This window comes from Microcaecilia unicolor, chromosome 1 (assembly GCF_901765095.1).
Source record: "Microcaecilia unicolor chromosome 1, aMicUni1.1, whole genome shotgun sequence".
NCBI lineage: Eukaryota > Metazoa > Chordata > Amphibia > Gymnophiona > Siphonopidae > Microcaecilia > Microcaecilia unicolor.
Window position 1 is genome coordinate 104,914,365 of NC_044031.1, and position 16,369 is coordinate 104,930,733.

The following is a 16,369-nucleotide window of genomic DNA, read 5'->3' on the forward strand; positions in this document are numbered from 1 at the left end:
TCTCAGATATTGACCTTATGACTCTAGATGGGACGGGTGCCAATAGACGATGTGGCTGATGGTATAGACAGCTGATAATGCAATCTCTTGTCCTATATTGTCCAACATAGTAGTCATGATTAATGACTTTTGTTTCTTACATGGGGCCTGGGCAGAGCTGGATTAAGCTGTATCTGAAAGGGCCTCCCTCCTAAACCTTTGGGCATTAGGCATGTGCCTATTTTGCTTATATCTTAATCCCGCCCTGCCCAGACTGTTGTTTTGTTAGTGATATTACTGTAAAGGTTTGTGATGGTTCGATTTGCATGTAATTTATACCTTTACTGAATGGCAGTATAGCAAGCCTTGAATAAACTAACATATATATGCACATACTTTCAAGTGTCTATTTCTCTATATGTAACTGGGGGGTGGGAAAGAATTGGAAGTTAGAGCTTCAGGGCTTTGTTAATCACACTGGGAACAATGTCACTCACACTATTTCTGGGATGGGCTTGTTCTTTTGGCCGCTGTCGGAGACAGGGTGCTGGGCTCGATGGACTCTTGGTCTGTCCCAGCATGGCGATGCTTATGTCTTACTAGTAAAACAGGCCTGTTTCTGACACAAATGAAACGGGCGCTAGCAAGGTTTTCCTTGGAGTGTGTATGTTTGAGAGAGTATGTGTGAGATTGACTGTGTGTGAGAGAGAGAGAGTGAATGTGCGAGTGTGTGTGTGTGACAGAGAGAAAGTGATACTGCTGGGTGCGAATGTGTCTCCTCTGTCCCCTGCTGCCCCTTCAGCCACCCAGCGATTCTCCTTTTTCCCTTGCCGCCCCTCCAGCCACCCAGTGAATCTTCCCTCCCCTGTCCCCCTCCAGTCAACCAGCGATTCTCCTGCTCCCCCTCCAGCCAGCCAGCGATTGTCCTATCTCCCCTGCCTCCCTCCTCCAGGCACCCAGCGATTCTGCTCTCTCCCCTGCCCCCCCTCCAGCCACCCAGCGATTCTCCTTCCCCTTACAGCACCACACTGCCCAAATCTCTGCCCCTCCAACCAACCTCCGCTGTCGTGCACAGCTCAGCGTGCACGCCCACTGAACAGTAGAGCCAATCGCCGCCGTGCGCCCGCCCTCCCACCTGTGGTTGGTCAGTGCTGCGTGTGACGTACCCGGAAGTATACTGACGTCAATTCAGGAGATGGATACAGCCTTAGAGAGAGCACGAATGCTTCAAGGCTTCACTTTCTCAGCTTCAGAACGTTGGAGGTGCATTTTATTATATAGGATTTCTCTCTTCTCTGTGCCTTGAGGTGGACACCCATCCTTTTTCTCTGGAAAACTTTAAACAAGACATATTTTCTTACAGTCTTTTTGGTAGTTGCTTTAAGTGCACTGTGCTGTTGTTCCCTGCACTGCCTGGGAAAATCAAACCATTCTCACAAATAGCACCTTTGGGAAAGGTATAAAGCAGGTAAAAATACAACTCCCCAAAAGACAAAAATATATCCAAGAAATTACAGAAAAAAACTACCTCAATATATGCTTCAGTGGTGTCTCCAGACAGCCAGTTTGTGAGTGGGTCTGAGCCCAAAGTGGGTGGGCATGAAATTTTCTGTCCACTCCCTCCTCTTCACTACCCATAGTCTGGCATTTCTCCCTCTCTTCACCCTGCCTGTAAACTGGTATCTATCCCTCTCAACCCTAACTGGCAATCTGGCAATCTGGCATCTGCTACTTGTAACCAAAAAGAGATGCTCTAAAACCAGAAATTAACATTCACAAATAATATGGGTCTTATTCATAAAGAAAGGCATGAGCCTCATAAGTATTGTGAGGAGGCAGGAAACTACAAGGTCCAGAATGCACTGCTGCAGGAAGGGAATCAGAGTCAGGGGAAGGACTCTAGGCAGGACAGTGAGATGCCAGGACTTGATTGGGAAATTGAACCAGGTGTGGGAGGTTTTCTGGCAGCTTTATTAAGACAATGGTGGAAAGCTGGAAGGTGGAGATGGAAGCACCGGGGAAGCTCTCTGCTGAAAAGGTGACAGCTGCGCTATCCTCTGAGAAGGAAAAGGAAATGCTTTTGCTTGGCTGTTTAAACTGTAAAAGTTTGAGGAACTGCTTTAAGTCTGAAAAGGGTTTAATTAGAAGACTCTTGAGTAAATGCCTTTTGTTATGTTTGAGTTTGAGTTAAAGAAGAAATAAGCCATGAAGATTATGTTAAATGGCAACTAATAAAGCCTTTGGTTTTAAGAAACCTGGTGTTGATGAATATTTGTGAAAGGAGAAGAGGAGGCAGAGAACTCCCCTGTGTTTGAGGCAGAGTCCTGGTGAATTACCGAGAAGTGTAGAGCCCAGCAGTGACTGTGTGTGAAGGAAGCTAAGCAGGGTCAGCCCTGGCCGGGTCCTTGAAGGGTGACCAGCTCACAGTATATACTAATTTTCTCTGTAGTTTTATCTTTTTTAATTTTGAAATTTCAAACAGAGGGAAAAAACCTTGGAGACCACACATGCAAACAAATGCAGTGTCTGTTTTGGTTTCAGTATCAATCATAGGGCTAAAAAAACCCTCCAAATGTAAACTCTTTTAAAATTTATGTTAAAGCAATGCAGAGTGCAAAAGTACTAACATTAAAAACCACATCTCAATATTGCGGAAAAGAGCCAGCACTTAATATTTTGGGAACCCGTTTCACCATCATATTTTGACTTCATCAGGGATCTCTTATTATGTGGGCTGAACAACAACATTTCTTCAAATCTGCAACAAAGTCTGCCCTGTCTCTCAAATCTCCCACCCCCCTACCACTATGTACTTTTTAAAACATTTGTGCACTTCCGGAGGTCACCAGCAGCGAGCAGTGACTGACACACAGTACTCGAACTGGCTCCAGAGTAGAGAGTTGCACGGGGACAGAAATCTTACCCATCCCCGCCCGTCCCTGCTGGAATCTTACCTGTCCCCACCCATCCCCACTGGAATCTTACCCATCCCCACCCATCCCCGCAAGAATTTAACCCATCCCCGTAAGAATTTAACCCATCCCCGTAAGAATTTAATAGTACATAAAAGACAGTTCCAGTCAGCTCCCTCAGTCTCTTTCTGGATTTGAGCCACAGCACTGTAGGCAAGGAAGGAACGGAAGTTGGAACTTGGAACTCTGGTGCGCACATGTAAGATTTGTCTCTGATTCACTGGCAGTGTGTGCTGAGAGGCCGCCACATGCACGCGCCAGTAGGTCAAGTGATATCTGATTCTCGTGCCTGTGTCAGAGCTGAGGTCTGTGCACCAGCCTGGGAGCAAAGAGGATTAATAGTAACATAGTAAGTGACAGCAAATAGACCTGAACGGTCCATCCACTCTGCCCAATAGTCACACTCATGATCAATTCATCATTAAATCAACGAGTGTGATATTATATACTTGATTATGGTTTTTCTTTCGTGTTTCTGGAACAAAGACCACAGAAGTCTATCTGGCCCCATCCTTATGTTCCAACTGCTGGAGTTGCCATCAAAGCCCACTCCAGCCTATTCATGTTCTCATTTGTGGGACACAGACCGTAAAAGTCTGTCCAGCACTGTCCTCATGTTCCAGCCACTGAAGTTGCTGCTTAAGCCCTTTCCAGCCCATCCTACACCAGATTGCCATGTATGAGACACAGACCATACAAGTCTGCCAGGTATCAGCTCTAGTTCATCACAGCCAGAGTCACCATCTAAGTGTCACTTGACATATCCACACACATGCAGCCATTTAAGGTTAGCTTTTATATAACTTCCATTTTCTAATTAGAGATCCTCTGTGTTCATCCCACGCCTTTTTGAATTCCGTCATCATTGGTGACTCTACCACCTCCTTAATGGAAGACTTTCCACATTTATGCTGTTAAAGCAAGGAAGAAGAGGAGGAGGAGGAGGAGACAGCACTCAAATAAATTGGTATTCGGTAGATGAGAGGCTGGTGCAGGTGCAGCTTACACTTCCACGGGAAGCCCACAGAACTGGTTCTATCCCCGCGGGAACCCCGCAGGAACTGACTCCGTCCCCGCGGGAACCCTGCAGAACTGGTTCCATCCCCGCGGGAACCCCGCAGGAACTGCCTCCGTCCCCGCGGGAATCCCCGCGGGGATGGAAACCGTGCAGCTCTCTACTCCAGAGCCTTCCCTCTGATTCAACTTCCTGTTTCTGCATAGGTGGAATCAAATTGTTGGAAAGGATCTGAGGTTGGCACAAGCAGTGTATGTGAATCGCTGCTGCTGACCTTCAGCAGTGAGGAAATTTTTTTTTAAAGGTACACCGGGAGGTGGGGGTAGATTTGGGAGTCTGTGGAAGATTCTGAATCATTGGCAGGAGGGAGGGGCGATCCCTGGTGGGGCTTGGAGATCCCTGCCAGCCACAGCAATGGTGCACCTCTGGTAGGTGAGCTTGAGCTCAAAGTGGGTGGGCTGCTGCCCACCAAGCCTACCCTTGGCTATGTCACAGGTGTGCTTAGGATGCTTCAGGGTTCAGTCCCTCACACCACAATCTGAACTTCCCAGAATATTAAGTGGGATTCATCCTCCAGATCCCACTAATCTTCTGAGGTGTACAAAAATTACCACTGGTTTGCAGCTGGACTTCTTCAGGAACACTTGACCAACTTTCTGTGGATCTCTGCTGCTTCATTAACTGTTCTCACTTGGTACTGCACTCTAGTCCCTCTTTAAGTCTATATACGCAAAAACAACCCTCATACAACAATCCCCTAGCCACAGTTCCCTCCTAAAACCAGGATGGATATACCTACTGACAGTGATGGATCTCTTAGCCCATCCTATATTACATCACTAAGCATAGGTCAATTTAGGAGCAGGACTACAGAAACTTCTTCATTGTTAATACAGAGGATATTTGAGTCCTGGAATTTGAAAAATTGGTGATTGCTGCTCTCGGCAGGTATTGGTACTGTATGATGATGCCTTTCTGCTGCACCATGTATTTGATTTCAGGACTTCTTCTCCAGAGTGGTATCTCAGACTGCTAATCTAATGTCACTGTGGATATCAGTAGGATTTGCTCATGGTAAGTGGACCAGCTTGTTATCATAGCACCTCCTGTGTAATATAATAGAACAGCCACTGTGGGAAGGGGAAGCCTGCTACAGAAAGAATTCCTCCAGCCCACCTCACATTGAGTACCTGATAGGTTGTTGGTTTTTAGATAGTCACGGGATAGATAATACCCCATGCCCAGCCCTTTACCACCCTTAGGTTCTACCCCAACAGTAACTAATCCCCTTCCTCCTGTAAACCTTTTGGAAATGATCACCACAACCAATCTGTGAAAATGCTAACTTTACTCAGTGCAATGGAAGCATTAAAGAAAAGGTGTATTATAGGTTATATCACACCTGACATTTGTAGAGGTCAAGAATGCATGACCTTCTAGGGGCCAAAAAAAACCCCAAAACTGAGAATTTAAGGAATGGTATTGGGGAGAGGGGGACGGTAATATGATGCATAGAAAATGGATCAAATAGGACCAGGGGTTCCAGAGAAATAAGTGCCTCCTAAAAATGGCCCAATGCATTTTTGTGGAATGAGTTCAGGTTCTGTAGAAACATATATTTGAAACATAGAAATTAGGGAATTCTACCTTTCAAATGATCTCTTTCTGTTCTCTATCTTTCCTACCAACCCTTTCCTCCCACAGCCCTCACCCTCTAGAACTAACCCCACAACTGCCCCACCACTCTACAAACTGCTCATACTCCTTTCCTCTGCTGTATCCCGCGTCTCTGATCCTCTGTGGGCAGAACACAGCAGAAGAAAGGCCCCATTGGCCAGAGACAGCCAGTTTTCAGGGTTATCTCTGCTGCTGCCAGCCATCTGCCACAGCACCGGGGAAAAGTCTGAGAAATGAGAAGGGATGGTACAATGGCAAGGTGTTTGGGGGGGGGGGGGGGGAATGGAGCAAGGCTGGTTGTGGGGCGGGGGAGGGGGGAGTTGGAGGACAAGGAGAGGAAGGTAGAGATGCCAGACCTGCAGGCAGGAGCAGCTTCAGGCTGCCCATTTTGCTGGGCTCACTCAATGGTAGTTATACCCCTGCTATGTGTACTGCCATCTATTTATTTATTAGGATTTATTTACCGCCTTTTTGAAAGAATTCACTCAAGGCTGTGTACAGTAAGAATAAATCAGACATAAGCAATAGACAATTACAGCAGTAAAAATATTCAAATAAAGTATGGCATAGTAATATCTAATGCAATGGGCAGGGCTAGATGAAGGCATAGGCAGAGTTTAGAGGAGCTTTATCATATGTGCTGAGCACTCAGGGGTCCTTTTACTAAGGTGCGCTGAAAAATGGCATGCGGTAGTTAGATGCGTGGTTTGGGCACGTACAGAATTATTTTTCAGCCTACCTACAAAAAAAAATGCCTTTTTTTTTTTTTTTTTGCCGAAAACGGATGCGCGGCAAAATCAAAATTGCCACACGTCCATTTTGTGTCTGATACTTTACCGCCAGCCATTGACCTAGTGGTAAAGAAACTGGCGGTAATGACCTCCTACGCAGGCCAAATGCCACTTGGCGCAGGTCCGTTACGCACTCCCAAAAATAAAAAATATTTTTCAGACGCACATATCGGATATGTGCTAAAAGTGAAATTACCGTAAGAGCCACACGGTAGTCGGGTGGTAACTCCATTTTGTCATGTATTGGGCGCACGTACAGTGGGGGAAATAAGTATTTGATCCCTTGCTGATTTTGTAAGTTTGCCCACTGACAAAGACATGAGCAGCCCATAATTGAAGGGTAGGTTATTGGTAACAGTGAGAGATAGCACATCACAAATTAAATCCGGAAAATCACATTGTGGAAAGTATATGAATTTATTTGCATTCTGCAGAGGGAAATAAGTATTTGATCCCCCACCAACCAGTAAGAGATCTGGCCCCTACAGACCAGGTAGATGCTCCAAATCAACTCGTTACCTGCATGACAGACAGCTGTCGGCAATGGTCACCTGTATGAAAGACACCTGTCCACAGACTCAGTGAATCAGTCAGACTCTAACCTCTACAAAATGGCCAAGAGCAAGGAGCTGTCTAAGGATGTCAGGGACAAGATCATACACCTGCACAAGGCTGGAATGGGCTACAAAACCATCAGTAAGACGCTGGGCGAGAAGGAGACAACTGTTGGTGCCATAGTAAGAAAATGGAAGAAGTACAAAATGACTGTCAATCGACAAAGATCTGGGGCTCCACGCAAAATCTCACCTCGTGGGGTATCCTTGATCATGAGGAAGGTTAGAAATCAGCCTACAACTACAAGGGGGGAACTTGTCAATGATCTCAAGGCAGCTGGGACCACTGTCACCACGAAAACCATTGGTAACACATTACGACATAACGGATTGCAATCCTGCAGTGCCCGCAAGGTCCCCCTGCTCCGGAAGGCACATGTGACGGCCCGTCTGAAGTTTGCCAGTGAACACCTGGATGATGCCGAGAGTGATTGGGAGAATGTGCTGTGGTCAGATGAGACAAAAATTGAGCTCTTTGGCATGAACTCAACTCGCCGTGTTTGGAGGAAGAGAAATGCTGCCTATGACCCAAAGAACACCGTCCCCACTGTCAAGCATGGAGGTGGAAATGTTATGTTTTGGGGGTGTTTCTCTGCTAAGGGCACAGGACTACTTCACCGCATCAATGGGAGAATGGATGGGGCCATGTACCGTACAATTCTGAGTGACAACCTCCTTCCCTCCGCCAGGGCCTTAAAAATGGGTCGTGGCTGGGTCTTCCAGCACGACAATGACCCAAAACATACAGCCAAGGCAACAAAGGAGTGGCTCAGGAAGAAGCACATTAGGGTCATGGAGTGGCCTAGCCAGTCACCAGACCTTAATCCCATTGAAAACTTATGGAGGGAGCTGAAGCTGCGAGTTGCCAAGCGACAGCCCAGAACTCTTAATGATTTAGAGATGATCTGCAAAGAGGAGTGGACCAAAATTCCTCCTGACGTGTGCAAACCTCATCATCAACTACAGAAGACGTCTGACCGCTGTGCTTGCCAACAAGGGTTTTGCCACCAAGTATTAGGTCTTGTTTGCCAGAGGGATTAAATACTTATTTCCCTCTGCAGAATGCAAATAAATTCATATACTTTCCACAATGTGATTTTCCGGATTTAATTTGTGATGTGCTATCTCTCACTGTTACCAATAACCTACCCTTCAATTATGGGCTGCTCATGTCTTTGTCAGTGGGCAAACTTACAAAATCAGCAAGGGATCAAATACTTATTTCCCCCACTGTAGACCTTATGCTGCTTAGTAAAAGGGCCCCTCAGGGGGTTCAGATTGACAATTGCCTGGAATTTTTTGAGATTCTACTGATTTTTACATTCATGTCTAAAAGCAAGAAGGCTGGCTAACGTGTGGACATTTTTCAGATTTTAAAAACTCATATTTGCAGATCTGTAATTCTCCCTCATGTGAGTTGTGAGTTAGTCTGCCCTGCTTGCTTCCAGACCAGGATAACTATCAGCTGAGGTTCTATGTCCCTAGCTCGAGGTAAATTTTGCAAATTCTACAATACAAAGTAGTGCAAAACTGCCTCAAATCAACAAACTAACCTCCCTACACACCACCTGCAAACAGCTCTGTCCCCCAAAACTGCCCCCTGCAATCTTCCCAACTCTAAAAGAACTAACATCAACTGCCCCACCCCAAAAAATTAACCCCTCCAACTATCCCACCATCTTGCAAACTGCCTCCACCTCCAAAAGCTAACCTACAACTGCCTCATCATCATAAACTACCCCACACCCAAAAATTACTCCCCTGGAACTGTCCCACTACCTCACAAATTGCTCCAATCCTAAAACTAGTCTCCCACAACTATCCTCAGACATGCCAAGTCACATGCATTTGTGCCCCTTCTCACGCTGACATGCAGAAGTGATATCCTTATATGCATTGTGGCTTTCTCTGAAGTTAGCACACACCCCCCACAAATCTGGCATCCTCTCCTTACCTCCTCTTATCCCCCCTTCCCTCCTCTAAGTCTGACTTTACCCTCTTACCTCCCTCTGTCCCCCACCCTACAGGCCATACAGACTTCCAGTATTTACCGGCACTGCAGGCAACAATTACAACAGGCTCTCTCTGGCCAGCCCAAGGTCCTTTCTTCTAGTGCAAATTCCTGTTACTGCATGGGCAGAATGTGGCAGAGGGAAAGACTCGGGGCAGGCAGAGGGAGCCTGTTTTAATTGTTGCCTGTTTGTATAGCCTGGGGGGGTGGTCAGAGAAAGAGTAGGAAGGCAACTCTGAACCGACAGAAGGGAAAGGGGATAGAGGGAGGCAAGAACTGCTGGACCTGCAGAAGGGAGAAACTGCAGATAGATGGAAAGGAAGTGGGGAAATATATATGGATGGAAGGGAAGGATTGAAAGAAGTCCTGCATGTGGATGGAAGAGAAGAGAAGAGGGAAATGCAAATGGATAGAAGGGAAGGGGAAAATACTGCACATGGATAGAAAGAGGTGAAAATGCTGTACATGGAAGGAAGGGAAGAGAGAGGGGGAAGTGCTGTACATGGATGAAAGGGAAAGGGGGGATGCACATGAATGGAAGGGAGAGGGGGCAAATGCACATGGATGGAAGGGAAGGAAATGGGTTAATGCTGTACATTAATAGGAAGGGTCGGAAAGGGGGGGATGCACATGGATGCAAGGGAAGGAAGAGGAAGAAAATGTACATGAATTGAAGGGAGGGAGGGGGAAATGCTGTACATGGATGGAAAGGAAGGGAGAGGAGCAAATGCTACACAGGATGGGAAGGGAGAGGGGGAAATGCATATGGAAGAGAGAAGGGGGAATACTGTACATAGATGGAAGGCATGGAATGTTGCTACTATTTGGGTTTCTGCCAGGTACTTGTGACCTGGATTGGCCACTTTTGGAAACAGGATACTGGGCTAGATGGATCATTGGTTTGACCCAGTATGGCTATTCTTATCTTCTTATATAGAAGGGGGTAGGAACACAGAGAGGTGATGCTGGACAAGGCAAGAATAAAGACACAGAGAGGGGAGATGTTCAACATTAGCAGGAAGATAAGGGCAGGGACACAGAGGGGAGTTGAATGATGGACACAGAAATGCCAAATGGACAAGGAGACCCTGGCAAGAGAGTTAAGAGAAACCAGAAATCAGAGGCTGGGATCAACATGATTAGAAAAATAAAATGACCAGAAAGCAAAGGTAGAAAATGAATTTTGTTTTCTATTTATTGATTAGACTATGTCTGTTTTTGTAATGTACATATGCCAGAACTGCTGTTAGACATGCCTGTGGCCCACGAGAAACTGCATTATACATTCTATTGGTACAAATGATATGTGCAGACAGCAACCAATTTAGAAATATTATTAAAACATACAATATTCTTTACTGTAAATTCTAAATGGCCAATTGATTTTCACCACACTCTTATCTGTAGCCAACCTTTTGTTTGCTATTCATCCTAATCTGCTAATTCTTTTCATAATAAATTTATTGACATTAAATCCGACATATGACTTACTGTCAGACTATTTTTCACCCTATATACATACCAATGTACCCACTACTGGGAATCTGGATCAAGCTGTACTGTTAGAATCCAATTCTACTCCTAAACTTACAACTTGTCTTGAGAAAATCACTGTAGTACTCCCTACAGCTATACTAGTGGGAATGTCAGAAAGATCTGATTGACCAAGCACAAGGAAGCTCTCCAGACTTCACATGCCGTCCAGATCTGTTAAAAGGACACATTCAGCATTCTTTCTTTCTTCTTGGGTGCTTTTCTTTGTTATTGCTTAGGTGTGTGCAATACAGACAACTTCAGCTTACTATCCATAACGATTGACTACGGCCCATTTGGGTTCATGGAGTCCTACGATCCTAGTAAGTAGATTGTGTTGCTGAATACCTCTTTGAGTGCATTTTCAGAATCTTCATTGCAAGAAATGACTCAATTTCACTTTTGCCATGTTATAGCATATTGAGGGTTACTCTTAGGGGCTTCTGTGCCGAGGAGTGTGTTTAACCACTACCTGAATAATTCAAGGGTTGATATTCAGCACTATTTAACTGATAGGAGAGACTCATACCCAGTTAAATAGCATTGACCAGGTCCAATCCAGATTTTCAGCAGTTTTTACCTGGATAGTTTGTAGGGGTATTTCCCTGTGATCTAGCCTATGCTGGTCTGGGCCTATACAAGCCTATGACATCTTGGTATAATAAGATGGCTGCTGCAACATCTCTGTGTCAGCAAGATCCAGCTTCAACTTGTGGAAAATCACTGACAGGCTTGCTAAAGCCAAGGACAGTCTGTGTTCTAAACACCCCCTTCTATCACCCTGAGAACGGAGTAGGGAGGCAGACATGGCTCCAGAAGTTACCATTCTCCAAGGTCACAAAACAAAGAACTCTTCTTGCCCATGTACTGAACTGGACATGATCATGATTGGTTTCTACCGTCACCTGACCGAGAGGGACGGGGAAAGCGGGAACAGAAGTGAGTCGGAGACCCTTGGAAGAGGGGCAACTGGTAAGAGGACCTGAGAGATCCAGCAAGGCTCGGGGGGAGCCAGAGACTTTGTATGATACCAACATCGTGACCTGCATCCTGGTGCAAATACCTGTGGCAGAGATATTGGCTCTGATAACCAAAGGAGTGACGGGAACCTACATGGGCTAATAAAGACCTGCACTACCTAAGACACCGACAGCTAAAATAGCGTCTGGGGAGATTCTGCTCCGGTCTTATCTGAAGCCGTCATCACGACAGCGTGGTAAGATCACAGTGATATATTTCCTGGTCTGGGGTTAGGCAGTGGTTTTATCTAAGTACGACTGGTTTATGTCAGCTCTTGGTCAGGGAAAGCAGCTAATGTGTATTTGCATAAGATGTGATAAGTTTCATAAGGATTATTAGGTTATCATTTGTACTGTTCTAATCATTACCGTACTTAGTCTCAGGATAATCAGAGTGTAGTTTAGACAATATATTTTCGGTAGTGCTCATATCAGTAAGGGATATTTTTATTGCATAAGCTAGCTCAGAGTATTTCTATTTTCTTATCCATAATAAAGCTAATATATATATCTATCAGCTGTGTCTTTCTTTTTCACTCTACACACCAAAACACCTGGAGAGGTGCCAGAAGCAAGATTCCTGTATCTCACCCTAGACAGAGCTAGTGAGTCTGTTAGGCAGACTTATGCATCAGGGAATCTTGGTATAAGTAATCTGTGGGTACTTGTTGCCCTAGGTATTATTTATCTCACCCTACAAATGGGGGCTCGTGGCGGGATCTCAAAGAGCTGAGGAAAGAATCCGTTTGTTTTTTTTCTGTAGAAAGAAAGAAATCCTAGCTGTATAGTTCTGAACTTTAAATTTCTCTCTCTGTGTGTGCACTGGAAAGTGTCTGTGAAGCGTGCTATAGACACTGGTAGTCGTAAATCTGCTGCTTCTGCCAGCTTTACGACCTAGCAGTGAGATAAGGTTTTTTTTTCAGTACTAGTTGTGTTACTTGCTAGCAGCTTTCAGTTCTTCAGTATGACGTCACCTAGCAATATGCTCTCCGCGCTAGAAGTCACGGTTTTTGAAGTTTTAATTAGTGCAAGACAGTCTAATAAGGCAGTACCGGAGTATTCTATAAACTCTCTGTTGAAATTGTTTAGGAAAAACTCGCCTGAAAGTCACAAGGCATATGATTTTATATTGCATGCAGTGTTGAAGGTTAAAAATAGATTGACTGTGGCAGCACTAGTGGAGCTCGGCTGTACCCTACTAGCTAAGAACGAAAGTGCAGCTTGTAGTACCTTTGACCTCCAAACTGAACTCCAACAACTGCGTGATGAAGTTAATGCTCTGAAAACAGAACGATTGGATTTACAATTGAGGTTAGAGCGCATCACTTCTCAGGCAACGGCTGGAGGAGGGGAGGGTGCTGCAGGTCCACAGGGAAATGTTCCATGTTCCGCTTGTGCAGTGTTGAAAGGAAAGTGTGCCGCCCTAGAGAAAGATAAAGAGCATTGGGAACTGACTGCCCAGTCCTTGGAGAAGGATATGAGGCAGAAAAACGATTCCCTTGCTTCTAAATCTTATCAATTGGAGGAGATGATGCAGACTTTAAGTTTGCGAAAGAAAGAAGCTGATCACTTTCACTCCCGGCAAGAGCAAGTGAGAGAAACATATGAGGATAGGATTACGGCCTTGAGTAGGGAGTTGAAACAGGAAAAAGGGAGTGTCAGCTCTGCCCGGCAGGCTTGGCACAAGGCAGAAGAAGGACGGGTGGAGTTATGGGAGAAGAATAATATGCTTTCACTACAGTTGTCACAGGCTCGGCAGGACAGAGAGATGTGTGTAAAGGCATTAACCCAGTATAGGACAGAACTAGATACGGTCCAGCAGGAGGTATATGACTCTATGGAAGAGGCTACTGCTACACCCATGGAATCACAGAATAGTCCTATGCTAGAACAGTTCAAACTGCCTGAATGGTCCCCGAGAAATGAAGGAGAGCTGGAGTCTAAGCCTTGTCAGTTGACAGCCCCACCCCGGTACAGTAGCCTAGTTCCTGAGACCTTCGACAGCATGCAGGAGCCTAGGCTCCGCCCAGTAAGGCCACAGAACACTGTGCAAATTGATGATGTTAACAGGACAGTTGCACCTAGGCCCCGCCCAGGAAGGTCACAGCTTATTGTGACACCTGAGGAGGGCACCGGTACAATTGGGCCTATGCTCCGCCCAGGAAGGGCGCAGCTCACGGCACCTCTTGATGACATCAGCAGCACCACAGCACCACTGTTTAAGTCCCCTACTGGAGAGCAGCGGAACTCCACTCAGAGACACAAAGTCATTCCTTTATCTAGGGACCAGTATTCACAAGTAATGAAAACACTTCGGGCGATGATTACACCTTTTAAAGAGTCTTCTGAGATGACAATCTACGCACATCTGGATAGCGTGCATGACCTTTTCAATTTCTTACAGGTTCAGGCCGACTCAGATAAAAGAGCTTTGCTGCAGTGGACGTTTGCGACTGAGTGCCAAACGTATTTAAAGGCAATTTTGGCTGAGAGTAATGATCTCTCCACCGTGGAACAAGCGTTGAAAAAGCGGTATGGACTGTTTGCGGACCCCACCGAGGCCAAAAGGGCAGCATATAATATGCGCTGCGGGCCGAATGAGAGTCCACATGAATGGTCCTATCGCCTGAGGCGCGCATTTTTCGATGGGGGGGCGGACCCAGAGGCCAAAGAGCTTGAGTTTGGGGAATTTAGGAATCTTTTTGTGAAAGGTCTGCCCAATCAAGTGAAAATGTCTCTAGCAGGAAAGAAAAGTGAACCTTTTTCCCTTCTGCTAAAGCGGGCGGAGGAGCTTTTTGATATGTGTCGCGAGCAGCCTGATGCGGCGACCACCCAAGTAGTTCCTAAGAATCGCAGCAAAGTGGCTCCACCTAGTGTTTGTGCTGTTACATCCACGCTTTCTCTGGAAAACAAGATGTCAAGTCCTTCTACACCCGCCCGGGTTGGCAATACCCAATCTTACCAGCAAAAGGGCACCACGCCTCCGACTGCGCCGGAGGGCCAACAACAGGACCCGAAAAGGAAGCGTTTTAACAAGAGACAGTGGGCAGCGGAAAAGATCCGGACCCAACAAGCACAGATTGAGCAACTGCTGGCGCAACTTCAACTAACAAATCCTGCAGCCGCACCCTACCCATCCTCGTCACCGAACAAAGGAGGCAACTTTCAGAAGCCCAAAGAGAAATCTTCCGGACCGATTACAGGGCCTAGGCCGAGTGTCAAGTCCGTTGAATTACTGGAAGATCCGGTTTCTTGTGAGGAAGACCTGGCATGACTAGACTCGGACCCTCCTTCACCAACCATCATGTCCACAGTTCAGGTGAATGCTTTGTCGTCCAACAGTGAGGAGTCCTCCGTGACCGACGCTGATGCCCAGCCCTCTAACCCGAAAGGGCCTCTCTTACAGGACTCGAATGAGGAAAACAGGTATTTTCTTGGGAAACTTATTCCTAAAGGGTACAGATATACCTTAGCTCTGTTGATTCAACAGAAATTTTCCTGTCAGGGTCTACTGGATACTGCCTCAGAGGTGACGTTGATCACCCAGGGCATGTTTCAGAAACTTGAGGCTTTTCTGGGGGGAGGTGGGGAGGCGCTGCGTGTCACCCCGTGTGACTTGTCACTGGTGGCCTATGGCAATCAAAGCATCGGTACTGTGGGACGGGTTTGGCTTTCCTTGCAGTTCGGCGAGTTGTTTGTCAAACACCCTGCTATCATTACTACTGGTGCTGGTGAAGAATTCTTAATTGGGAACGATCTTCTGAAGAGATTGCAGACTGATCTGGATTATCGCCATGAAGTCATCTGGGCCCAAGTCGCAAGTCCCCTCCCGTATGGGAAAGTAAAGCATATGAGCAGAGTCAGTGGTTCCAGCTCCGTGGGGCTTAGGGATTCCCCAATTCTAATGAATTTCCGGAAGTCAGAAGACCCTCACACCTGGGAGCTCCAGTTGTGTGGTGCACCAGGGGGGGATGAACAGCGTGGTGAAGTTATCCGCGTCCAAACGGACCGGATAGCTGACATTGTTCTCCAGGATGACAATTTGGAAATTGTTTTGACTGACTCGACTCATACCGGTGACTCCCCAGATGCTGCTGCCGAGATAGCCCACGAGGCCTCTGTTTCCACTTCCAGTCCAGACTCACCGCATCCTCGCAAGTTGACGGACATTCAACAGAAGGATGATGCTTACACCATTCCTGTCCAGATAGCTGACATCCAAACACTTCAGTCCACGTTGCTGTTGCCTAGTGACGTTTCCTTCATCAGTGACACTCTGTTTTATTGTCTTTGCAAGTCTGTGCAACTTCACTTCAGTAAGTGTTCGCCCACTTCTGTGCAGGTACCTGGACAAGGTGCCAAGACGCTCGTGGGACTGTGTAGCCTTCCTTTGACTGTAGGACAGAAGTCGTTCACCCACCACTTCTCTGTTGTGAGAGACCTACCACAGCCCTTATATCTGGGCTCCGATTGCCTTGTGAGACTGGGAGTTTATGTGGATCTGGTGAACCTGGTCTTATGGAGTAGACTTGATGGCAGCCCAGTGGAATCTGAAGTAACGCCTGTTAGCTTGAAGTCTGGACAGACCATACCCCAGGTCTGTGAAGTAGTCTGTGATACAAATGTGACCATTCCAGCTAGAGTGAGGGACTTTTCCATCAAGCTCCGTCTTGCCCAGGGACAGCGTCTGTTGGACAAAGTGGTGTTCTTCAACCCTCATGCTCATTTTCGTGACCTAGGGCTGTCCACCGGCGTTCT

General features: G+C 46.4%; 1 protein-coding gene across 1 annotated transcript in view; it reads left to right on the forward strand.

The window, feature by feature from the left end:
• The window catches only part of LOC115467703 (protein adenylyltransferase SelO-like), a 127,576-nt gene that overhangs the window by 54,405 nt on the left and 56,802 nt on the right, over window positions 1–16,369 (forward strand). The window contains exons 10-11 of the mRNA XM_030199284.1: window positions 4,968–5,040; window positions 10,832–10,915. Of these exons, the coding sequence (XP_030055144.1) occupies window positions 4,968–5,040; window positions 10,832–10,915 (157 nt within the window). The remainder of the gene's footprint in view (window positions 1–4,967; window positions 5,041–10,831; window positions 10,916–16,369) is intronic.